Here is a 27,597-nt window from a genome sequence, read left to right on the forward strand (position 1 = left end):
GGGGTTAGCTTTGTGGGGGAGGATCAAACTTTGAGGGGATGTGGTGAGGGGGGATGCAGAAAGAGGGCACATTAAGTGCATGGATGCCGAAGAGAGGGAAACATGGTAAGGAGTGGGGTTGGAGGGACGCAGACATGTAGATGTGGGGTTGGGTACTGACAAGTCGGGGCTTGCCACCGTTAAAGGAAGTGAAAGGGAATTTATTCTCGATAGCAGTCAACCTCTGCAAACTGGACTTCTCAAGACTCCCAATTCATGTGGAGACAGACATCATGGGAGGGGTTGAAAGAATGATTGTTGAAGAAATGGAGTAAATTTGGTCTGTCGGTGTGAGAGTCTGGTTGATGGACCAAGCATTTAGAAAATAGTGTTACACATATGTCAACATGATTTGTCAGGCAGATGCACTACTATCTATATATTAATGCTGAAGGACCAATTTTGTGCTCCTCCTCACGGTCGCTTCACGTTTTTCTCGGTACTATGACCTGGACTGAAAGAAACTTCGTACTGTAAGAGTGCATCGCACATCGTGGCAATAGTCAACTTTCAAATCTGAAGCAGAATAAACACTTTTCGTTTTACATGGCGACGTGTGACGTCACCGCTGAGAGGCGTCAGGGCGTCATGACATTATCGGTCATTCGGTGACGTCATCGCTTCTGTCATCGACTGACCGTTATCGCTGAGAGGTGTAATTCCACTCCTCGAAAATAGCGTCTGCAATGTAAAACCCTCTTCTGCACATGCTGACTACCTCAGAATGTGAATTTGACACAAAAAATGTAACAAGAAACATTGTATCTTCTATATATTAATACTGAAGGACCAATTTGGTGCTCCTCCTAGCGGTCGCGTCACGTTTTTCTGGGTACTGTGACCTGGACTGAAAGAAACTTTGCACGTGTCAGAGTGCATCGCACATTGTGGCAATAGTCAGCTTTCAACTTTGAAGCAGAATAAACACTTTTTGTTGAGATGGGGGCGAGTAGTGAAGAGGCGGGGGCGGGGGATGAAGAGATGGGGGCAGGGAGTGAAGAGGCGAGGGGCAAGGTAAGCAAATTTTTGGGCGGGGGTAAGCAAATTGAAAGCGGGAGACGGGGGAAATTGGGCGGGGGATGAGTGGGCGGGGGCTGGGGTGAATTTGGCGGGGTTGAGTGTGAGGGGGTGGACAGGGGGCGGGGGCCCAGGGGCAAGTGGGGCGGGGAATCAAGAGACGAGGGGCGGGGAGCGAAGAGGCGGGGCGAAGCCGAGAATCGAGAGAAACAGCCAGGGTAATTAAATTTTTGTGCGGGGGTAAGCAAATTGAAGGCGGGGGGGGAATGCGGCAGGGCGGGGGATGAGTAGGCGGGGGCAAGCACGCCCTGTCCAGTCCATGTCCCTCGAGTGTGGGTGAGCTGGTGAGGGTGGTTGAATGAACAGAATCCGTCTGTGACGGGGTTTCGGCTAGTTAATAATAATAACCAATGGCAATCACCACTCCAACTTTACTTTACGCAAAAAAAGTTAGGTGAACATTTATGTTATTTGATCGATTTCCATAGCTATAAACAACAAAACAAAGGCAATACAATGATGTTATCAAATAGCATTTTTTACTCTGCGTATGCGAAGCAAAAAGTGGAGTTAAGCAATTGGTTCACTTCCGTATGTCCATCCATCCATCCACCCATCAGGACCATACACTGAGCAGGGCGTTGGTGCTGCCCAAGCAGTCTCCTTGGCTATTGGACACAATCCTGGACGGGTCTCCAATCCAACACAGTATACCAGTACGCTGGCACTCATTTTGCCGACTTCAGAAGGATGAAGGGCAGAGTCAACCCCACCTGGTATTAATTCAACAGGAAAGTGGGATTTGAACTCAGAATCCTCGGATCTCAAGCACACCACCCTAACCATTAAGCCAACACCAGGCATATCATGAAGAATGAGTCGGCGGAAATGAACCGTTTTTCCATAAACATCAATAAACCTCAGTTTTGGATCGAGGAACAACTTCATTTCAATTGAATGTTATATTTTGAACATGAATTGGAAAACAAATCTGTAGTTTAGCAGTACTTTGTCCCGATTACAGATAGGAGTAAGAGAATTTTTATACGCTGTCTGCCTATTTATTTTTTCAAACAAAATTGAAAAATCACTCCATACAGGAAACTTACTGTTTATATGGGCGTTACAAAGGACACAAACAACAGGCACAAATAACTAATGTAACATGTAATAGCCACTGCATCAACAGCGATAAACTTCCAGAATTAATTTGTTTATACGCCCTTTACAATCTTTCTCTCTTCCCTTTATAAGGGGTGAGGTCTGATGGCACCAAGCTTCTGCCCTGCCTTTGCCACGATACTCAACTTCTCTCTGTCCTCAGCCCAACTCTCTCCACTCTCCAACCACCCCCCCTCCTTACTGATAGCACTCCTCACACAATCCTCCCATCTCATTCACAGCACACCTCTTTTCCTCCAACCTTCATCCCTCAACCGATCTGCTCTCCTTGCCATTCTCTCTTCCCCCATCCGCACCAAGTGTCCAGCCCACCTCAACTGGCATTTCACCAATCTCCCCGTCAAACTTATCTGCACACCATTCTCCTCCCTCAGTTCATCAATCCTCCTTCTATCCACCCTCTTCACTCATGCAATCCTCCTGCCCCAGTTGCTCTCGCAAACCTGCAGCCTCTGTTGTTGTCACTTTTTCCAGACCATAAAGGTCGGCTGGCGTTACACACGACATCAGAACCTTCCCTTTTAATTTTCTTGATATCGTTCTGTCTGCCATTACTCCCTTCATGCAATCACACCCACCTGAATCCTCCACCGCACCTCTGCCACAGACTTGCAATCCCCGGTCACTGTTCCTCCCAGATACTCAAAACTACTTCCTTGTCCAATCTCCTTCCCCCCATAACCTGATATTCATTTATTTTCTCGGATGGCCAACCCACATCACCTCAGTCTTCTCCATACTCATCTTCAGCCCATGCCTCCTTCCACTCCCTCAATACTTCCTACATCTCCCGCCCACTCTGCACCAAACAGCGAGATCATCAGCATACAGCATCCTCTTTTCCTCCAACCTTCATCCCTCAACCGATCTGCTCTCTTTTCCATTCTCTCTTCCCCCATCCGCACCAAGTGTCCAGCCCACTGGCTGGACCGCTTGGCTTCACACTCGACCCGCCCCTCTTGGCTTCGCACTCGACCCGCCCCCTCTTGGCTTCGCACTCGACCCGCCCCCTCTTGGCTTCGCACTCGACCCGCCCCCTCTTGGCTTCGCACCCGACCCCCCCCCTCTTGGCTTCGCACTCGACCCGCCCCCTCTTGGCTTCCCACTCGACCCGCCCCCTCTTGGCTTCGCACTCGGCCCGCCCCCTCTTGGCTTCGCACTCGACCCGCCCCTCTTGGCTTCGCACTCGACCCGCCCCTCTTGGCTTCGCACTCGACCCGCCCCTCTTGGCTTCGCACTCGACCCGCCCCTCTTGGCTTCGCACTCGACCCGCCCCTCTTGGCTTCGCACTCGACCCGCCCCTCTTGGCTTCGCACTCGACCCGCCCCCTCTTGGCTTCGCACTCGACCCGCCCCTCTTGGCTTCGCACTCGACCCGCCCCTCTTGGCTTCGCACTCGACCCGCCCCTCTTGGCTTCGCACTCGACCCGCCCGCTCTTGGCTTCGCACTCGACCCGCCCCCTCTTGGCTTCGCACTCGACCCGCCCCCTCTTGGCTTCGCACTCGACCCGCCCCCTCTTGGCTTCGCACTCGACCCGACCCCTCTGGGCTTGACCCTCATGTTTACCTTCCTGCTTACCAGCTCCATCACCATGCTAAACATGAGTGGGCTGACAGTGCTTCCCTACCTTAAACCGATGTTCACACTCATCTCCTCAGACATCCTAGGTCCAACCAATACTCTTTTCTTCATTCTCTTGTACAGCTCTTCCACCAACCCAACTTCTGCTTCCAACACTCCCTTCCATCTCAGTGTAATCATCACCATCTCTCTTGGGACAGCATCATAAGCCTTCTTCAGGTCCACAAATTCAAATGCGATTTCACCTTGCATCTTCAACCTCTTCTCTACTAGCTGTCTCAGCACGAACATCCCATCTGTGGTCCCCCTAACTTTTCTGAACCCCTGCTGCTGTTCTTTGATCTCCATCTCAATCTCCACACTCTTCCTTATCCTTCCATCCAGAATCCTCCCCATCACCTTCATGACACGACTTTGGAGCAAAATGCCCTCCAATTCCCCGGATCTTGAATATCGCCCTTCTCCTTCCATATCGGCATAATTAGCCCTGTCCTCCAATCCTCCAGAATTGAACACTCTCTCATACATACATTCAACAGCCTCTTCATCCAACTAACTCTGACTTCTCCTGGTGCAATTATCATCTTTGTACACACCCCATTAATGCCTAGCACTCTTCCTTATTCATCCTCTTCAATGCTGTCTGCACTTCCTCCTTCATGATCCCCACCAACTCCACTTTCCCCTCGACATAGCTTGGTAGATCCAGCTTGCAGTTGCTTCCTCCCCGGTTCAACAGCTCCTTGAAATAGCCTTTCCACACCTTCAATACTGCACCCCTCTCTGTCACTCCCCACTAACCTTCATGTCCTAACTATCCTCATCCCTATCACGAGCCAATATATAGATAATCATCTTCCCATTTGTTGTACACCTTTAATTCCATACCATTCCTCACCTAATGCACAGCTCTCCTTGCTGCTTTCTTCTTTTTCCCATACAGGTGTAGCAACCCTGCATCCGGTTGTCTCCCCCCATCCTTGATCTCCCATATCCTCTTCCAAACCTCTTTCTTTTCATCAACTGCCTTTGCTACTTCCTCCGTCCACCATACCTGGTTTCTATCCCTCAATAATGCACCCTTTCCTGATGTACTTCCACACAAAACTTTGACAATTCCCAATCTTTATTTTATTTTAATTTAATTATATACACCACTGGTCAAAAGTTTTAGAACACCCCCATTTTTCCAGTTTTTACTGAAATTTAAGCAGTTCAATGTTTCAATGTACTCTGAAATTAAAGCATAGAACAAATAAACAATTGCAGATAAAAAATAAATCATGGAATTGTTTTGTTGAACAAAATTTAATCTAAATGTTTGACTCATCAAAGTAGCCACCTTTTGCAGATATAACAGACAAACATACTCGTGGCATTCTTTCCACAATGGAAATCAAATATTGTTCGGAAAGTTCTCACCAACACTGTTGCAGAAGTTCCCACACATGTGTTGCACTTGTAGGGTACTTTGCTTTCACCCTTCTTTCCAGTTAATCCCAAACCAGCTCGATGGGGTTTAAGTCTGGAGACTGTGCTGGCCATTCCATGATTTGAAGCCGACCATCTTGTTCTTTTCTTCTAAGGTAGTTCTGACATAGCCTGGAGGTATGTTTTGGGTCATTATCCTGCTGTAGGATGAACCCCTGACCAACTTGACATAGAGTAGAGGGCATTGAATGGTGCTGAAAAATGCTGTGGTAGCCCTTTTGGTTGAGGGTGCCAGTCACTCTATGCAAGTCGCCGACTCTGGATCCAGCAAAAGAGCCCCAGATCATCACGCTTCCTCCTCCATGTTTGACAGTTGGTGTCACACACTGAGGAACCATCCTTTCGCCTACTCGACGGCATACAAAAACCCTGCGTGATGAATCGAAGATTTCAAATTTTGATTCATCGGTCCATAAGACCTTCTTCCAGTTGTCAGTGGTCCACTGGTGGTGCTTCATGGCCCAGGAAAGCCTCTTTTTCTTATTTTGCCATCTCAGCAATGGCTTTCTTACTGCCACTCAACCTGTCAAACCTGCAGCTCGAAGTCTTCTCTTCACAGTTGAAACTGAGACTTCCTTAATTCGACCAGTGTTAGGCTGTGCTTGAAGCTGTTGTCCTGTGAGCTGCCTATCACACAAGTTGTTGACTCTCAAAAACTTGTTTTCTGATTGTGTTGTGGCTTTGGGTCTGCCAGACCTCTTCCTGTCAGAGTTTCCTCCAATTTCCAAGTGCCTTTTGATGGTGTAGGAAGCTGTCCTCACTGACACCTTGGCTTCTTTACAATTTCTCTAAAGGAAAGACCTACACTTTTAAGGGTTATAATGGTCTGTCTGTCTTCCTTTGTTAATTGTCTTTTTCTCGCCATTATAATAGCAATATACTACTTCCTGCAGTGCAATATTGTCGAATTAATGCTTCAGAGGGTGTACAAACACAGTCTGTTCCAACACTGCTTTTATACAGACAGGGGGTTTGTAACTAATTAACAAAAGTTGGGACACCTGTAGGAATTGTTTGCATTGACTTTGAAGGCTTAATTTACTTCCATTGCTGCAGAACAGCTGCAGTTGCTAACCCATTACTTGTTCCCTAAAAAAGGGCCTTTTTAACAACTCTGAAATTTACATTATTTTTCAGTTTTTGGGAACCTAAACTTCTTTTTTTTTAACCTCTGACAGTTTACCGCTTAGCTTTGTACCATTTCAGGTTATTCACTGGACTTGAACTACTTAAATTTCAGTAAAAACTGTAAAAATGGGGGTGTTCTAAAACTTTTGATCGGTAGTGCACTTCAACACTGCAGAACACAAATCGCCTTCTTATCGCTTGCAAAAACCTTCAGTTTTGCATTACTTGGACATGTTATACAAGGTGGTGTATAAGACTGCATCAACGGCGCTAAACATCCGGAATTGTTTTGATACGACCTTTAAAATTATCTTATTTCAATTGAATTATATACCTCAACACTGCACCGGGTAAGGTGTTCTATGAACTCTCCAGCTAAAGTATGTAAAATTATCTAGTTTAGTTGAAACTTTTTAAGACTTCAATAGTTGTACATTTCTTGATGTTCAGAGAAGACATTCAGATATTCAAATTGAAGCTGGTTACAGACAAAGCAGAAAACTCCGTCACCTTTTCATTGTTCTATGATGATCATTGAAAACTTTCTAACAGTTTCTAATTACCTTCTTGTATTGGAGGGGCAGAGAATGCCTCTGCCCCTTGGCGTTGTGTGTCCTGTTCTGCATCTTCTCTATCTGCAAAAACAAGATGAAATACCTTTAGCGTAGGTTATTGAATAAAAAGAAAGAATTTTGAAGAATGACAGAAGTAATAATAAATCCACAAAAACATTTGGCATTCATTATAATACCTGTTCAACAACTCGAAGGAGTGTTTTCTGCTGATTAAACATGGTGCAAAAGTTGGGAGATATTTCAAAAAAATTCCCCAAGCTGTGAATTGTCAACAAATGGAATTACCAATAAAAACAAATTTAAAGAAGAGAAAATAAAGACCTGACTGGTCTTCAATAAGAATCTGTCATCAAACGATCCCTATTTCGAAACATTTCAACCGAACCAGCGAGACAAATCGTATTTGTATAATAATAATCTCTAAAATAAGAACTTGTGTAAAGAGCATATCGCAAGCCATTGAACAATTTCCTCGACAATAATACCTCAAAAAACAATGGAACATTTTCATCACAAAGTAGCTTGAATCCTCACTCTAAGAATAACAATGTACATTTTCCAGTTAGCCAGAATTATTCATCCAATGTGATAATTCAAAAGAATACACGAAAAGCTTCTGATTGTTTTGGTGTAGATCTAGATAATTCTTACCTTCCGCCTGCCCTTCATCTCCACTTCGCCTCTCCCGAGGCACTCGCGTACTCTGTCCTGTTAACAAAACATTTTGATTTCTCCCATTTTTAGCTCACCTGGTTTATATATTTACAATGAGTGAAGTGCAACAACAAAATGTAGGCAGCTTTAAAATCTTGTCAGAATTGATCTTTAATTTGTGTAAAGTGCTTAAAGCGAATACATGGATGAAAACAAGAACACCTCCACAAAATACACATCAAATAACCAGGGTAAATGGGATTAAAGAAAGGAAAAGGAAAACTTAGCCTGGGAGCCAGGCTATATCGGGTTCAAATAAATGGAGAGCTAAAAAGTGTGAGCTCCCTTTGACTAAAAGGCAGGGACAGGTGCTCTCATGAAAAATTAATATAAAACATAAGAAGAGGACAGCAGCTACATTATACCTCAAATAAATTAAAATCAAAATCAGCAGTATGATAATCAAAAAGCTATAGATGTAATTACTTTCCACTTTAAAACAATTAGCAAAGCATGTCATTAAAAAAAAATATATAATAACAATAATAATAACAATAATAATAATAATAGAATAAAATAAAATAAAGCAAAAGGGGAGTGAAATGTACATTATTCATTAAGAATTTTAACAAAGTATGGTATAGCACTATTTTTTTTACCTTTGGGTGATTTAACAGTGATTGTCCCAATTCTTCGGTGGCTTATAAAGGAAGCTGTTGGAAGCTAATTAGACAGTTTTCAGGTTTACTTCAAAATATAGTTTTTCAACTCCAGCTTATCAAATCAATTGAATCTCCCTGAATCGAAGTGAACATTTAACCTAGCTTCACATCTATACTATGAGAGATGTGTCTGTCTGTATGTCTGTTGCGATTTTTCTTAGAGGTGGCCAAAATGATCTTCATCAAACTTTCAGTGGATCATCATTGAGTGCTGGGGAGTGTTTTGGACCAAAAAATGTTTTTAATCACTTTATTTCCTTTTTTTTTTTTAATCGCAAAGCCGAAGCCTTTGTAGCTATGTGCAAGATAATATTAAATGATCCCTGACCCCATTCCTTAGTGGGTGTAGGGAAGTGTTTTAGGCTCTCACAAAAAAAAAAAATATAAAAAAAAAATTTGATTTCTTCAAAATGCCAACAGGATGAGAGCAGCAACAGGCAGCACCAGGTACCTATGAAAGTCATGAATAATTTAACCATTATCACATCCTTTGTTTACAATTGAAACATTTGCCTGAATATGGAGCTTTAAATTTGGATGATAAGTCATGAATACAGATGAAACATATCTCTCTGAAAACAGTCATATTCTTACAATGAAGTTATCCTTCCAATTGAATTCAAATTTTGCAATTTACTTACGGACTTGTTTTTTCCTTCACGATTGGAAGTTTGATTCATATGACTCAAGACTGACTATACTGCTGGGTTTAACCTGTCTAATATACACTTGCTTGCTAATTTTAAATATCCCAGGAAATAATTTACAAGAGTAAGTGTTTGGACTGGTATCTTAGCCACATTCTGCATTTCTCGGAATAGTCAGGCATTGGATTGCATTGTTTAAAAAATTGCCATTGCAATTAAGTTCGGTGTTGAGCATACATTGAAGGGTGTATTCAATTTTTTTATTCATTTTAAATCAGAAAACCAAATGCATGAAGAAAGGAAAGAACAATCAAAGTTGATAAACTGAAAAGCAGAATGATGACGTAATGTTTTGTTTGCAATCCAAATGTTTGCATGTATCATCCAATATAATATGATATTTGTTTATATTCTCCCCAAACAATGGTGGGAGATAAAAGTACCATAATTGCATCATTCAATAAATTTGTTGTGTCTAATACTCAGCTGAAAATGGCAGCTTGCACACATTCTTTCAAAGGTTGTTGTCTTTGGTAATGTTAAGGACAAATATCTCTCATGGTTGGTGAATTCAGTTTTGTTGTTGTTTTCTCTTGTAGTTTTCTGTTAATTGGTCTTGATCCAATTTTATGAAAATGATGCTGACACTACTAGGGAAAGGACATTCAGGCTGTGCTACTGGCCTGTGTAGTGGGAATCATTTGCCTCACTTTTCCTTTAATCGAGGTTATTGATGAATTCATTTGCTCTCAGTTCAAATTAAATATATTTATCTCAAATGATAATTGCTTCAATCACAATTGAAAAAACCTCAGGATATGCCCTCATGTGTGTACGACACGCCACTGGTTACCTACAGTACATAACAACAGATATAGTATGTACCTCCAGTCCACACATGATGAGTAAGTATTATGAACCTAAATTTCAATTTACCAGAAAAATCGCCTTTGCACACCCCTTTCCCCCCCAAAAAAAACGACGGTACAAAAAATGAATAAACACACAAATATTTTTCCCATTTTTATTTTTTAACACCCTGATGATCCCCAAGCCTGCCACACTTTTCGCACCTCATCTCCACCCCCTCCCTCCCTCCTCCACTCTCCAACAAAATTATGGCATTGGCTTTTTCTTTTCATCAAATTTAATTGTGATTCTTTGTGAACATGCACTGACCCATCACCTTGCTATGGTCATTGGTCATGGACCCAAGTGTGGAGCACAGCACTGCACTCCAATGGTACCCAAAGAGCAATATTCTTCTTTCCCAACTTGATGAAAGCAGAGCAGTGTAAAATTGTAAGAACTGGGCTGCACAGTAAAATTGAGGGCCAGTGAATATGTCCATTAGATAGAGGCTGACAAACAAAGCAGGATCACTATTCAATGCACAGAGATTGTTGTAACAGATGCATAAATCTTCTGAAGTAGTCCTTTCCATCCAATTATGATTAGTAGTCCCCTACCGGTTTCAGCGGATGGGACTAAAATTTGCTTTCCGTCCGTCTGGCCATCCGTCCCACTTGTGGTTTTTCAGATTTTTTTTCCCATACTCTTTAACATATTCAACTGAAGCTTGGTGCATGGCTTTATTATGACAAGTTACAGAACAAGTTCAAGTTTCAGGCTGTTTTGTCAATTTTTCACACACTTGTGCCCTTTTTGGATTTTGAAATTATCACATTGGTAGGGGACATGTATTGCAAAGCAATTCTCACTCTTGTTTTCATTGTTATTATTATTCTTCTTTAATTTTTATATATATATATATATATATATATATATATTAAAATCAAAATACTGTTCTAAGTCTATGAATGTAAAATCAAATACACTTTGGGGAACCTGTTTACATTGGCTGCAACAGTTATAATGATCGCGATCACAATTATTTCATGCACTTCTTGTTTGAGGTCATTGATATTGTTGCGAATCTGGAAACCATTATCACACTCATCATTCAGGTCCTTCAGCTCAGTTATCTCATGTTCTATAGATAGCTCGCCTTCCATTGTTAAATGGGTAAAAATCGATTAAATGCGCTGCGATTCATTTTAATAGTTAGGGTTCGATCAGAACACAAAGAAGAAGGACCCTCCCCCTCCTCTGCAAAGAGGGAGAAGAACCCTCCCATCCCGTGATTCAAGGACGTAAACAACCCTCCCACCCACGGTTGTGCGGGGGGCGGCGCACGAGGCCATGAGTCACGCCGGGAGTGGGCCGATAGGGATAAGAAAGGGACCCTCTGCTTGGTTCGTGTGGTTGTTCATCGGAAGAGGGGGTTGTTCGTTGTCGTTGGCTGGTGGTAGTTCTTCTTCGGTCTGGTAGTCGTGGAGTGTCTGCCTGGTTCAAGGGCTCGAGTTGGTTTGAGGTTGTTGTTCTGCTGGTGGTTCTATGAGTTGGTTGTATTGTTCAGTCAGTGGTTCAAAGGGTCGTGCTGGTTCTGAGTTGTTCTGGTTCGGCCTTTGTTCTGCTTCGAGGCCTCATCTTGGTTCGGCTGGCTCTACTTGGAAAGCGACGCATCATCAGGAAGGCTCGGTGTTTCGTCTCACCAGCACGTGGTCCGGAGCGCGAGGAGATCCGCTGGAGCTCGGGAAGGATCGCGGCTCACGGAGATTGGATCCAGCTCGCCCTCGCTGGTGCCCAGACCGAACAGCTCGAAAAACCACACGAGGTGGAGAGGTCCAAGACAGGCCCTGGACCTCAGCTCATCTGTCCCTCCGAGCTGAAGTTCGTATTAAAGGCATCAGCCACCATTTCTTGGGTGTGTGTGTGTGTGTGTGTGTGTGTGTGTGTGTGTGTGTGTGTGTGTGTGTGTGTGTGTGTGTGTGTTTGTGTGTGCGTGCGTGCGTGCGTGCGTGTCCATGGGCCCGTCTAACAAGTAAAAAACTGTTAAGCGCTTCGTGTGCTGTACATATTGCATTGCATTTATTGTATTCGGTATAGTTCGGCTCTTGCGTGCTTCCCTAGTTCCCCGATTACTGTATAAACTAGAGGGGGAGCACTCGGTAGAGTGCAAAACCTCCGCCGCCAATACCGCTAGGTCACTCAAGTGAACCTGATATCCTATTCATTCAATTTGACGTCAACAGTGCTCACAGAGTTATAGTTTGCAACTTTCCCTTTTACATACTCAATTCATTCGTCATAACTAGATTCCTTGAGACAAATTGATTTTACGTGGGTATATCCACCTGAAGTTCCAAAATCAGGCGCAATAATTTTGGCATGTTTTTTTTGTTGGAAATCACGTATAACATGTAGAAATGCAAAAAAAAAATAATAATCTAAATTTTGTTGAAAAAAAAGTTGCAAAATTTTTTTTTTCTCTAAATTTTTTTTTGGGGGGGGGGGAATCACTTAAAACATGTAGAAATGAAAAAAAAAAAATTCAAATATTTTTTCAAATTGGCTGCCATATTGGATTTTGGACGAAGTCCAAAATCAAATGGCATGATCCTTGGACCAGACCTAACCTCCCCCGCCCCCCACCACGTTTCGTCGAAATCCGTCGAGGAGTTTTTCCGTAATACTTTTCACAAACAAACAAACAAACAAACAAACAAACAGAAAGGGGTGAAAACAGTAACCTCCATCCATCTTCGATGGCGGAGGTTAATAAACCCCAATTGTTAAATGTTTTCAGCTCGTCGCGTCCATTTCTTTCATTGACTGAGCATGACGTGTTTTGGGAGTTAGAAAGCCATTGGGCCGCCGTAAGGGGACATTCGGACCGACGGTTCTTGGCAATTAAGCCGCTCGGAATCGCGCACGGGACAAGCTTGCTTAAGCAGCTCGTTTCGTACGAGTTCCGTCGAGGGTGTGGAGGCTCGGTAGATCACCACGTGGTCTCAAGGTATTTTGAAGAATTGGCAAATAACCCTGTACCACGTGGTAGAAACATTGGCCCTTCACGGTTCTTGCACAAGGATCCATTGGCTTCGGACTTATCCAGGCGATGATCTATATTCCGTGCGATCGGTCGGGCCGACTCGACTTGCGGCTCTGTCAGAGCGGTCGGCTCGCGGCCGACCCCCCGGCACCGCAACAATATAATTGAATGTCGCTTATACCCTGATCTTAAAGGCGTTGACTTCGCAGTGTCTGTACTTTGGGAAGACCAGATTGTATTTGCGGTCTCTATGTCGACAGCTTGGGTACGAATCTGGTATGAAGTGTTCTGAACAAATCACAGCTAGCTTTCTTGCCCGCAGCAGATTCAGAAAAATTTGCCTGAGTTGTCTGGACATTCTCTGTCCATTCGCACCGTTTCAAGGGATCAGATGGGAATACGTGTATCGATATACCCCGTTGCTGCAGTTGATCACACAATTGTTCACCACGATTTACTGTGCAAAACCACGGATTAACGATACAATGAAAAAGAAACAGCACGCCGTCCACCATTACGTGGTCGACGGTCGGGCAGGCAACCTGCTGCTGCTCAGATGTCCTGAGATGACGTCACGCGGTGGGGTGCTGGCAAACAAGCGTGCCTGAAAAGGGTGATAAAAATAACATGCAGGGATAGCGCGGGTACCTCGGGATAGTGTTCGGTACTTGAAATGATTTATTAAACCATTTTCTATCATAATTCGTCCTTTTATAAACCCATTGTGTGATCACCAATGCATTACATGTCCAACTCTAAGGCTTTAAAGATGACTCGTACACTCACACAAGGTTTCTTCTTATTTGTAATCTTAGAAAAAGAGATCTCTCACCTCTTGCTTCCTCAAACCAGCGTGACAGTAACTCCGACATCCGTTGCATCAGGTTTGAGTTTTGTCCAGGTTCCCCTGTCACAAAATACAATCGTCAACTAATACTACTTTGCATATAAATGTTAACTTCAAAGAATTAACAAAATTCCTAAAAAAAAGTTTGAAAATGTACATGAGAATTGAGAGTAAAATTAATTGTAACCATAGAGAACATGGTGACATAGGTAGCCTAAAAGAGTTTGGATGTTGGTGTTGCATTCATTACGCACTACAAGATGTAATTTTGACTTAAAGATGCACAGCCTGACATAAAAATCAAAGAATAGCACTGATAAATTCAATAAAACTTTACCTGGACAACTGTGGATCAGGAAGATAAAATAGAAATGGATTGGTCTTTGCGTTGATCGATTTGTATTGTTATGAACATTGTGATTATCCCGTGCATGCGAAGCGAAAAGCGGGGTTAAGTTATTGGTTCATGTCCATCTGTCTGTCTAATCCGTTTACGAGCAAGGAACAGCATATTTAAATTGAATGTTATATTTTGAACATGAATTATGAAGACCAGCTTGCCATTTAACAGTACATTGGCTCTGAATTCGTCCCGATTGCGCATGTGCAGAGAGGAGTGAGATAATATTTTTACTCTGTTTGCCTGCCTGGAAATCAAGCAAAATTGAAAATCATTCCAAACAGGAAACTTACTGTTTTTAAGGATGTTATAAAGGATACAAACAACAGGCACAAATAACTAATACAACGTGTTAGATAAGGTGATCAGAGATGGGCAAAATACGGCTCGTGGGCCAGATGCAGCCCGTTTATTACTTCTTTCCAGCCCGCCATGATTCCCAGACCAGACGATATTCTTCCGCCCTCAAAACAAAAACCAGATAGTTGCATTTTGATCAAAATCTTTATTTAAATACAGACGAATCAATAATTTGGGGGATTTTTAATTTACTTCATCGGCAAATGTTGTACAGCAGGATAACAATGCAATGTCTTCATGCAGGGTAGGGGCCGATGATTGGTTGCTATGATTACACTGCTAATTATAACAACAAATGGTTTAGCACAGGAGCCACACAAAAATTTGCTACATCGTTTTCAGTTTTGCAGGAATTTGCATTTGTCGCACTTCAATGGAGGGATACAAACATGAGTTTATCAAAGGGAAAAGTAGATGTTTAATGCTGAGTGTTAAATAAGGAGTGGACTTCAAAATATGCCGTATTCAAATTATACAACTTGAACTGACGCTTTGAGAGCAAACATGTAGCCAAATATAAGAACATGTCTGATGAAGAGAAAGCGAGACAATCAGAAAATCGCATGAGATGGTTGCTTGAATTTAAAAAAAAGTACAAAGTTTGTTTTACCACACTATATAAGAACTTAAATCACAAGATTGAATTACCAGAGAGCTACGTGATTTAACATAAAATCGCCAAAAACATCAAGCCATTTTCCGGAGGAGAATTCGTCAAGGAATGTTTGGTTGACACTGCTGCAATATTGTGCCCAGACAAGAAAACATAGTTACAAAACATTTCACTATCAAGGCGACCTGTGGCGAGATGTGTTGAAAAATCGTGGAGAACGTGGCCCAACAGTTGAAAAGCAACGTCAATGATTTTTCTTACTTTTCTCTGGCACTCGATGAGAGCTTTGACGTAAAAGAATGCATAAAGCAACCATGAAAGCGACCTAAGGTAAGTCCTTTGGTGTTTCAAACCCTTTCCAGAGTTCCTCCACAGCTGTAAAGACGTTCACAAATAGTACACACATGAGAATCCCAATGCTACACACCCCCTCAGCTGCAGGACCGGTTTCATCACTTGGAGGTGACTCCTCTGCGACAGCACAGACAGAAATGCTTATCAATGAGGCTCCAAAGCATGTACCATGTGCAAACATCAAAATAAGTCAATATATAAACTAAAACAAAGACCCACCTACATCTCTCACCTGTGAATGGAGGGAATAACCAATCGGCTCTCATCTAATCAATTAAACCCAGGTGGCTCAGATTATATAAATAAATTGACTCCTCCCATGCTCTTCTAGCCAAAGGTGCTGCATAAAGCAACCATGAAAGAGCTATCCAAGGTAAGCCCTTTGCTGTTTAAACCCTTCCCAGAGTTCCTCCACAGCTGTTCAGACGTTCACAAATAGTACATACATGAGAATCGCAATGCTACACACACCCTCAGCTGCTGGACCGGTTTCATCGCTTGTTGGCGATTCCTCAGCGACAGTGCAAACAGAAATGCATACCAATGAGGATCCCAAGCATACTCATCACCAGAGCAGCTTCAGAGGGTAGTGATGGCAATAAATCAGAAAGGCAAAGCAGGGTGCAAATTAACATTTTTATCCACCGGCCAGCAGGGCCAGTGACTAGAAAAAGTTACCGGCCCAGCAGAATTTCTACCGGACCGATAAAATAAAGACAAAAGTCACAAATATGATATCAAACACTTTTAATATACTCACATGAGTGAGTTTGATGAGTGAGGTTGGTTGGATGAGTGAAATTAATGGAGGAGGTTTGCAGAATGAGTGAGTTTGATGGAGGAGGTTGGGTGGATGAGTGAGTTTGATGAGTGGGGTGCGGGTGGGGGATGATGCAAGGAGGAGGAGGTTGTGGGTGATGGGGGGGGACCTTTTTTGTGTGGGTGATGGGGGGCAGGGGGGTTGTGAGTAGTGCTGGAGGGGGGCATTTTTGTGGGTGATGTGGTGGTTATGGCTGATGGACGATGGGGGGGGGGGGTTGTGGGTGATGGACAATGGTGTGGGTACGACTCGTCCACCTAACATCACATATAAACTCACTCACTCATTCACCCAACCTCACCCATCAAACTCACTCATTCACCCAACTCACTCATTAACCCAAAAGCCTCATCAAACACACTCATTCACCTAACCTCACCCATGAAACTCACTCATTCACCAAATTCACTCATTTAACCAACCTGGGCATGAGAAAATGCGTCCAAACCGCGCCAAACCGTCAAATCTCACGCAATCATGCGTGATTTGGAACGAGATGAAAACAGACAAAATGGCGCCGCAGAATTACCGGTGATTTTTATGGATTTCTGCAGACAAAAACAGTAGTTCTAGTTGAGAAAACTAGTAGAGAAGCTAGTACAAATTGTACAAAATAACAGGAATCACCGGTGATTCGCCAGCCGGGCAGGTAAGGCAGTATTGTGTACCCGCCCAGAACAAAAGTTAGGCGCCATTGGCGACCGGGCGGCCGTTAATTTGCACCCCTGCAAATAATATGGAAATAAAATAAAGAGGAAGACAACTAATTTTAAACATAATGAATGGAACTCATAGTAGATGGCAACATATTGGAGCAAGTGGAAAAGTTTTTCAGAGTAGTCTCCAACAGATTGGAACAAATGGAAAGTATATCTTAACCATATGATTCATGAGAGAATGGGAAATGTGGCACAGAAATTGGAAGGCAAATAGCGATAGCTCAAAGTGTTTTCACAAATGTGAGCAAGATGACATCGAGACAAATGAGCAGACCAATAAGAGTAAGAATAGCTAATGTGTGGTTAGCACTGCTTTATGGTACAGAGACGTCGACGTAGACTTCGGAACACGATGATAAGTGGGCTGGAGCCTTTTAAGAAGGGAATGTATCGGTGGATGCTCAGAATCTCCTGACAAACTAGAACGGCACCTGGTAGAGCGCATAGTCTCGCCTCACATGCTCATGCTGAACAAAAGTACCATTGTTAACTGAACACTCCAACTACAATGATAGGCCACATACCCTTATCATCCACGCACCCTATTATGCCACATACATTGCCATTACCCGTATCTTTATTGATTATTAGGATATCTAATGATCACTTTTGAGCATAATAAGGCTAAATTGCATCAATGAAGATGAAAATGATGGTTTTTTTTCAAACTATTCCCCATGGCAAATTGATCATACGTATGAAGTAAATTAAGCAGTTCTGGAGAAGAAGATTTTTTGACATTTTTATTTTCAATCCAATATGGTCAGTTCAATACTTGTTCCTTTTCTTTGCTCTTTAGCTTCTCCCGCTACCTGACAACATGTATTTAGGCCAATGACATCAACCGTGCTCTTTCGTTTCTGTTCTTGTAAGTCTGCAATCGATCATTCATTTAAAATCAAGGTGGTGTGACTCTTTACCTTTAATGGTGAAATTAGGATCTACATTAAACCATTTGAGAGGTTAAGAAAACAGGCATCATCTTTACCCATTCAGTTGGCTGAGCTCGCAATAACAGCAGCTACACCCCAGGGTGATGCAAAGCACCACCCAGAGGTGGGTGAGAATATATTACCAGTTTAACGAGTCAATTCAGGTGTTTCTAATGATTCACAAGTTATCTCAAGATGCTTAGAAAATGTTACCAATGTTTGATGAAACCACAGATAATATTTGCACAATGCTCAAGGAAGAAATATCAATGAATGTGATTGATTCTAAGAAGAAAAGGAAGAATAAACAGACAAGGCAAAGAAACAGGTGAGACAAAGTCAACCACAACAAACATGAGAAAAACGATTAAAATAATGATCTCACCTTCTCTCTGACTCTCTGGTCGTGCTCTCGGCCCTGTGTCTGACCAATCACCTCTCAATCGCAAGCGTTTCATGGGAGCTTGCCGAGCCTGATCGAAAGGACAATGAGATATTATCAATCACAGGGCATGCCGATGATAGCAGATGAATGATGGTGTGATGGTGGTGGAAGTGGTATGGGGATACAGTTGAAAATAATGAGGAAAAGATTTGTGTGAGGCAGTGAAGGGAGAGAAAAAAAACTTAAGTGGGTGAGATCCAGAAGCATTAAGCTAACATTTCCACAAAAAGCGAGCTACACATAACATTGGATATTTTTCCTTGCAAGACAATCTTTTTCACAACAAAATGACATGAGAGTTCATAAAACACGATACATCATGCAGTGTTCAAGGATATACTTCCATTTAAATAAAATAATGATTTGGAAGATTGTTAAAAAATATTTTTTTTTAATCTGGAAGTTTAGTGCAACTAAAGTAGTATTACACATCACCCTTAATACACTGTAATAATATAACGTTCAGTCAGATTAGGACTTGGAGGCTTTATTGATTACTATAGAACGCAGCATCAATCGACATCGTACATGGCCACATCGGCGGCCTCTTCTTCACCACAATACTGCACCCTCTCACATGCTATATATTGATATATAGCATGGTTCTTGGAAGTATTGGGAAGGCAATTTGTGTTCTACAGTGTTCAAGTATATAATTAAATTTAAATAAAGGTTGTAAGAATTTTACAGGCATATAAATAAATTAATTCCGGGTTTTACCGCCGTTTTACCCAGTGTCTATTACGAGTGCATTAGTTACTTGTTCCTATTGTTTGTGTCCTTTGTAACATTCTTAAAGACAGTAAGTTTCCTGTTTGGAATGATTTTCAATTTTGTTTAACTGCCAGTCAGGCAGAGTAACAATATTATCTCACTCTTTTCTGCACATGTGCGGTCGGGACGAATTCAGAGCCAAAGTACTGTAAAACGGCAAACTCTTGCTTTTCGCTTGGCGTGCGCGGGTTAAAAATCTAGTCTCGTGGATGAACAAGGTGGCAGAGAGGAGAATGACAACAAGCGAACCGTATGGCAATCGGAGATGCAACACTCAAGGAAATAGGGCAAACAGAACAAGGAGAGGAGAGAAGGAAGGAAATAGTGATCTGCAAGTAAGAGGGGTGGGTTCGGGTTTTAAACAGGGGGTAGAAAAGATCATGGGTACAAATTGAGATGGTGGCATACTGCTAACATGAAGCCATGGAGGGAAGAGTAGAATTGAAAATACTCAGGAAGGTGGTTGCACAAGCAGGAGAAAAGAAGAACAGAGGAGTGGAGATGAGGAGTCAGTTTGGATTTTGAGAGTTTCACAAGGAAGAGTATTTTTTCCCTTTGTATACATAGTTGAGTCTTGGTTGTTGGAAGATTACATGCACCCTGAAATGACTGGAGAGCAGAGGGATGAAAGACCAGAGTAAATGCAGCAAAACTAAAACTAAAAAAATTACCCATCTCTATAATGTTTTTTACTATCATAATCGATGTACCGTTTGCCAGATATCTCCTAAAATGACAGACTAGATAGGTTTTGAAAATGGCGACTTTCACAACTTTCGTGACCTCGTGACTTTGACCCTGACCTCGAATCCGGGAAGAAATATGTCGTTGGGTATCACTCATCGACCTCTACCCACATACCAAATTTCATCAAGATTGGAAATAAAAAGTTATTTTTGTACCAGGAGGTGTTTTTGACCATCTTCCAGGTTACGTGGCGGCCAAACGGTATGGAAATTCAAAAATCTGCCCAGTTAGATACAAGATAATATTTTTTACTATCATAATCAATAAACAGTTGGCGAATATCTTGTAGAATGGCAGACGATATAGGTTTTGAAAATGGCGATTTTTATAACTTACATGACCTCGTGACCTTGACCCTGACCCTGGCAAAAGTTATATTGTTGTGCAACATTCATTGACCTCTAACCACATACTAAGTTTCATCAAGATCGGAAAGAAAAATTGTTGATGGACGGACGGACAGATGGACATTTGGTCCGGCTTTATGAGGTCATCTCAAAAAAATTAAGTTATTTTATTTAAGGCTTGGCCTCAATGAGGACTATTCAGTCCGTGCCTGTAGCCTTCAACATTAAAAAAGAAAAGAATAAAAGAATTGTGACCTGGAGGTGACAAAGACAAATACAGACAGACAGACAAACCGAGACAGACAGAATAACAAAATCGACTGACCAATATACTTGAAAAATCTTCGATTTTGCAAGTAACATATACATAGTGTTTAGCACGATACTTGCAAAATCCACCCCCTGCCCCCCCCCTACCCCGCAAAAAAAGTAGAGATGACCTAACAAAGGAAAAATAGAAAGAGTGAGATGACCAAACTGCAATGAGAGAGAGAGGAGTAGATCTTGTGCTTCTGCTTCATCATGGGAGATGACAATTATATTGAGAGCATTGGATTCCACAACATCCATGACACACAGGTGTGACGTCGGAGCACCAGCCCATAAGGGAAGAGCAGTACTTCGTTGAGCTGTGGACAAAGACCATCTGCACTGTGAGAAGTTCAGATTTGCAAAGGAATCACTTGGCTCAATGAAGATTGGCCTGTAGTTGTATTTGGAGATCAGCTTTGAATAAAAAAAAAAGTCGAGTCTCCCGAGATGAGGTTGCAGCTGATGCAGAGACAGAATTTCAAGAGAGTGAATCTCTTCCAGTAAATGATCATGAAAAGAGACAGTTAGGTTTGTTAGATTATCGGTTTGGAGTGAAAGGGTGAGAATGTGAGATGTTCCTGGATTTAATGACATGTTCCAAGTGTCGTATTAGCATCTGATCTGTTCCAGGTAAGCAGAGAGGGAGGCTTCTGCTGTCAACCTGTCGGTGGGATGAGGATTCATCTGCAAAGAGGAGAGAGGGTTTTCTCTGAGCAGCAGAAAGGTCATTAATATATTTGTAGAACAGGACTGGGCTAAGGATACGACCTTGGGATACTCTATCATGTACTAGGCGAGAAGACAAAATTATTCCGTTGAGAGCTCCATGCTGAAAGCATGAATGGAAGATGTCTGCAAGCCCCAAAAAACTGAAGGTGCTCTTGTTTCCCAGAGGCAGAAAGCTCAATTTTTAGATGCATCACCTGATTTTTGTGGAAATGTCAGATTAATAAGTTCTAGTTTTTAACCACTCTGTTAAGACAGAGAAGGAATTGGTGTATTACCAAAAGTATTGGGACAGTAAGAAAATATGCAGGGTTATCAAACCATTTATAGAAATAAAGGTTTTCATGTTTAGCACCAAGAATAGCTTCGATCCAATCACTAACATTTTATACCAAATGTTGGAAGATATAATTTATAATATTCCACTATTCCCCCATCAGAGCAAGTTCAATGATAGATTGTGAACCATTGACGTTGGCTATCAGTTGGCATTCCAAGATGTACTAGAACTAGAGTCATCGACATGATATAATTTTGGCCCATGGGATCACCACTGAATACTTTTAAAGTCAGTGTTTTTTTTACCAATTCCAAACAGAGCAGTGTGGCATGGTGTGCTGCCATGCTGATAGATGCAAGGATCTTCACAGAACTACAGTATTGCATTTCATCACCTTATACATCAAAATACCATGCAACATGTTTTTTTTAATTTCATAAAAAAATAGTTTGGAAATCTGGAGATAAACACCTGGGAGGAGGAAGAAAGTGTTGTACTGCTGTCACTTGGGTAGTGAGTGTCTGGATCAAATAAGAAGACAGAGTCAGGGGAGTAGCTAGCTAGGCCTCTTCTTCCATCATACGAGAAGCTGAGGCTTGTCAGTCGAGCTGACGAACCGACGAGGTGAGGAGGAACAAAGCACGAGAGGAGACCAGCTCCTTCAATGTATCCTCCTGCAACACAGTAAAAATAAAAAAACACAAAATGCTGCAACAGAAAATACAACAATTACAGTGGAACAATGTCCTGCACTTGAATGAAACAATGCAAAAGATAAAAGCATAACAAGCAAAATATTATTTGCAAAGTATAGCTGTGATGTCATCTCATCCAATACAGTATATTATGTTTACATGGTATACAGGACGTTTCTCTGAGGCAACAGATACAGCAAATTGTTACGGCCCAGGGTTCGAGGTTCACCATGAGGGGAAGTGCTCGACTTCCTCCAGAACACCCGGTCCTGAGACCACCAGCCGTGGATAACTCCGCGGCTTGGCGGGTTGTGAAACAACCACGAATGCCGATTGGTTCTGCCATTCCTGACAGGGTTATCACTACTTCGCACGTTACCTTAACTTCGAATGACGGTATCAAGGGGGGCTCGTGCCCTCATTGCGTACTTGTCTTATCTTACCTGATCAGGTGCATCCAAGCAGAACTGCCAAGTATGCATCAGCTAACGCGTCGAGCCAATCGGTGGGGTATAATTTCCCAGTGAACACAAAGTACAGACTATGCTATTTATAATGCAAGCGATTTATTACAGCAAGGGTGAGGAAATGTATGTGCATAAGCAAGAAAAGGTTTTAGTACAGAAAATACATACAGCAGGTAATGCAAGGATTGGTGAGGTGCAGAAAAAGAAAATAGTTATTTACAAAGAAGATACAGTGTTCATCCCAGTCTTCCTGACAGGTGGTGGTAAATATGGTCAATTGTTGTATTAAGGTTTTATTAAACCTTTCCACCACTCGTCAGATTGTGGCCTAAAGGGCGTTGTCCTTGTTTTCTGAATTGATGATACTGCACACCTCTTTTAGTCAAGGGCTCTTAAAATTTTGACTGATGGGTGTGCAGCTCTTCCAGAATCCCATGCCAACATACAAATCCTTCTACAAAGGCCTGTGCCACAACCCCGGCTTGTTGGTTGGGGAGTGCATAGGTCTCCAGTCATTTGGTGAAATAGTCCATAATTAAAAGAATGTACTTATTGCCTTGACGGGTGGGGTCAGGTCCTACAATATACATAGCCACAGACTCAAAGTGGGCCCCCACCTGGTGTAATTCAAGGGGGGCTCTCATCCTCTGTGCCGGTCCCTTTTTGGCATTACAGGCATCACATGATCGACACCAGTCCTGCATGGTGTGCCACATATTGACCCAATAAAACCTCCGGCAGACAAGAAATGTTGTTTTTGTTCTGCCAAAATGGCTGCTGGGGCGAGTACCATGAACCTGGCCCAAAATTGTGGTCTTGAACTTATCTGGGACTATCACCAGCCAGGAAGTTCTCTCGGAGGGAATTTCCACCTATCTGCGATATAAGATGTTGTCTGTCATTCTCAGGGTTTTCCACTGAGCCCAGCATGCCTTTGTTCGTGCTCCAAGGGGGGTGACTTCCTCCCCACAGAGTTTCTTACCTACCTGGACCCATTCGTATACCACCCCAGCACGGGTTCTTCCCGCTGGGCAATGCTTCAAGCCAAAGTTCCAAATTTCTCATCTGCACTTAGTGCCAAAGTAGCCCCATCACCCAGGCTTTACGGACAAGGTTGTTCTGGGCAGAGTCTGCCAATTGGTTCCCGTCCTTATGCCTCAAAGAGAATATACAGTTTTCTCCCAGATAATGGTATCGAGAGAGTGCATCAAGAGGGCATCGATAGACCCATACAAGTTAGGGTGGAAATGGTTCAAGGCAAAGAGCACAGCCAATAACTCTTTGCGAGTGACACAATAATTTAATTTAGGCCTAATCATGGTCTGACTAATACATGCAATCACTCTTTCCACACCCCACACAAAATTGCGCCCAATTATTCCTGGCTGGTATCCGTGTTCAGGGTAAACACCCTGTCATTGGTGGAGTAAGCTAAAACAGGCGTGGATGACAAACATCCCTTTAAATTGAGGAAAGAATCATTTCACTCCTCATCCCCTTCTCCATAAGCTGGTGAAGGGGCCTGGCTATCTCTGCAAATTTTGAAACAAAGTGTCGGTTGTAGGAGCAGAGCCCAAAAATCCCCGTACCTCTTTGATGTCACAAGGTACGGGCCACCCCTCTACTGCCGTGATCTTACGCGGGTCAGTTTTCACCCCTTCGCGGCCTATCACGTGACCAAGATAGGCCACCTCTTTCGCAAACAAAGTACATTTCCCTGGACTCAACTGCAACAGCGCCTTTCTGAGGCACCCAAACATCTGGTCCAAATTATCTATGGCTTAGGAAAATGTTTTAGCATGTACCGGGACGTCATCCAGGAACACCAAGCATGAATGTCATGGCATGCCGCTCAGTACACGCTCCATCAATTGTTCAAAGGTGGCGGGAGCGTGACACAAATCAAACAGCATCACAGTCCTGGTCACAAACATCACAAACAGCAACTGGTACAGTCCCTTCCCTGTGGAAAATGCCATTTTCTCCTTCCCTGCCTTATCCGTCTCCACCTGCCAATACCCACTTTTGAGGTCCAAAGTTGACAACCATTTAGAGCTTGAAATGGCATTGAGGGTGTCATCAATTATAGGCAAGGGATAGGGGACTTTTGAGTATCACATTGTTAAGTTGGCGATAGTCCACACCGAAACGCGTGATCCCATCCTTCTTTTTAACCAACACAACCGATGACATCCAACAACTTCCCTCGGACTCAATGACAACTGCATCAAGCATCTTTTCTTCCTGCTCAACAGCCTCTTCCCTCTTGCTCCAAGGGAGCCATCGGGTGGGCTGACGAATAGGCCGAGCCTCACCGGTGTGGATCTGATGCTTTAACAGGCCCGTACGTCCAATGTCCTCGAAAGGCAAGAATCTCTAAATGCTGGTCAGTTAATTTGTGTAAGAAGATTTCTATCATCAGGGCATTGTTGATTTTAAGAACAAATAGGCTTTATGCAGGTGATTACCGAGAAATTAAATTGAAAACATTGTCATCTTGTTTGTCTTTATGCGAGTTACAAAAGATTTTTGAATGTCCCTTGTTAAACTAAGTTACCTGTGGCACGTGTCCCCAATGTTCGTCTGTCATACAGACGGACAGAACTGTCAGCACAGGCAACTCCAAGCAAATGTGGACGAAGTGGAGAGACAGCAAGGGCAGTGGTCGCTCTACGGCAAGTTATCAAAACATCCTACAAAGTAAAATGAAGTAATTTCAGAAAATCCACGTAAACATTATCACAGCAATCTGAGATTAGAAATTTAACTTCACTTTGAAGAGACGTCCAGGGCTTCATTTGCCTTGCAAAAAACATTGATGCAAGGATGGTTCAAATTTGACATCGACCTTTGTTTATAAAAAGTGGAATAATGTATGTAGATCATAATTTTTGAGCGGATGTCTATGTTGGGAAATAAAACTCAAAATTACGGGTTTCCCACTTTAATGCACGTGTTGAAAAATCAAGAGGCTAGCAAGTGAGATAGCAATGGATGGGAAAGTGAATAGTTATTACATTCATAGTTAACAAAAACATCAACCCCATTGAAATTTAGATGAATGGGTGCACAATATGGTGATGGTCTGTAAAACACATCGACATTAAAAGATTTAAATGAACAATGTGGTCAAGGATTACGTACTGCACAGGCTACAGACATCCTAAACTAGAAGGGCACTCGATAGACCTCCACCCGGATCCGGATTTGGATCTTCAACAAAATCGAATCAATTAGTCCTGGTCACACACCCAACCTGCCCACCAAATTTCATGCGAATCCGTTCACAACTTTTTGAGATATCCTTCACACAAACAAGCAAACAAACAAACAAACAAACAAATGAAATTGCTCGTTGAGCAAGGAATTGCGGAATAACTTTGTCATATCTCCATGATCTCTGAAAAAACAAAAACCTGGAAATCAATTTGGTTCTTACAAGTCGATAGTGCTACTGTTTAATGAGTTATAGCACTTAGTTTGGTCATAATCATAACTTGGAAGTCAATCGGACTTGAAATGGCATTTTCAATCGCAATTTGAAAGTTTTGACCCGACCCTCCCCCCCGGACATTCGACAACCAACCGCTAAGAAGGGTGTGGGTGTGACACCCCAATGAGACATATGGTTGGATGCAGTATTGGAAGATGCACGTTTTGGATTTGGTTTGAAGTCGATACGACCATTTTAGCGGACGTTATTGCAAAAATAAGAATTTCGGTTTTCGGTGACCTTGACCTTTGACCGAGATTCACCAAAAACGACAAGTGTCTAAGTTGGACCATGGCCGACGTCTGTACCCAGTTTGGTCATGATCTCTGAAATGGAGTGGCTGCTACAGGGTAAACAAACACACAAACAGACAGTCAGACAGACACAATGACACACACAACCGACCAACATAATTGCCAAAATCCGAAGGATTCCGGAAATTAACAAGAAAAAGATGTCGTGCAGAGCACGATACTTGCAAAATCCACGCCCCTCTCCAAAGGTTGCCATGGATACATCAAAATGTCCATTTCATGAAGTACATTTCAGACCTTAGAATAGCCTATTTTAAAGAAGGATGATTGTTCAAACCCTTCTAACTGCCGTCCCATTGCTCTGACTTCCACTATTTCCAAAGTCTTTGAATGACTTTGGAATTCCCATTTTCTCAAGCATCTTGAATCTCACAGTCTTCCATCTGACCATCAATACGGCTTTTGCAAGGCAAGATCTACAGGTGATATCCTTTCTTACATTACGAATGTCTGGGTCTCTTCTTTGAGAGACTTTGGGGAATCCTTCGTTGGAAGGCCTTGGTATCTCAAAAGCTTTTGACAGAGTTTGGCATCGGGGTCTGATATCCAAGCTTCCCACTTTCGGCTTTTCTCCTTCACTCTGCTCTCTCATATCGAGCTTTCTCGCCGACCCCTCTATCTCCGTAATTGTTGATGGTTCAACATCTCACCCCTTCCCTATCAATAGCGGTGTACCTCAGGTTCCGTTCTGTCTCCAACACTCTTGCTTCTTTTTATCAATGACCTTGTTTCTTCCACAAATAACCAAATGTACTCGCATGCTGATGACTCAACATTACATTCCTCCATGCCTTTCCCATCTGCCTCGTCTTCCCTCACTCGATCTACATCTTGTTTCATCACAGTCATCTCTTTAAATTCGGATTTGGACAAGATCTCCCCGTGGGGAAAATGTAATTAAGTTAAGTTTAATGCTTCAAAAACTCAATTTCTTCTCATCTCTCTCTCGAAAACTCCTCTCAACTCTCCAGTCCCCTTTGAAAGCTCTGCAATTACACCATGTGATACAATAAACCCATGA

At 42.6% G+C, this 27,597-nt stretch overlaps 1 protein-coding gene across 4 annotated transcripts in view; it reads right to left on the reverse strand.

The window, feature by feature from the left end:
• The window catches only part of DCAF6 (DDB1 and CUL4 associated factor 6), a 95,967-nt gene that overhangs the window by 43,709 nt on the left and 24,661 nt on the right, over positions 1–27,597 (reverse strand). For 3 of the 4 annotated variants that reach the window (XM_085850407.1, XM_085850406.1, XM_085850408.1), the window contains exons 6-11: positions 25,327–25,462; positions 22,079–22,281; positions 18,362–18,449; positions 13,764–13,838; positions 7,665–7,721; positions 7,002–7,073 (exon numbers count right to left, since the gene is read on the reverse strand). In XM_085850407.1, coding sequence (XP_085706533.1) covers positions 7,002–7,073; positions 7,665–7,721; positions 13,764–13,838; positions 18,362–18,449; positions 22,079–22,281; positions 25,327–25,462 — 631 coding nt within the window. The remainder of the gene's footprint in view (positions 1–7,001; positions 7,074–7,664; positions 7,722–13,763; positions 13,839–18,361; positions 18,450–22,078; positions 22,282–25,326; positions 25,463–27,597) is intronic. The other variant, XM_085850409.1, reaches the window with a different exon arrangement.

Source organism: Eptatretus burgeri, chromosome 12 (genome assembly GCF_056783735.1).
Source record: "Eptatretus burgeri isolate ZD-2024b chromosome 12, Ebu_testis_v1, whole genome shotgun sequence".
In the NCBI taxonomy this organism is placed as follows: Eukaryota; Metazoa; Chordata; class Myxini; order Myxiniformes; family Myxinidae; genus Eptatretus; species Eptatretus burgeri.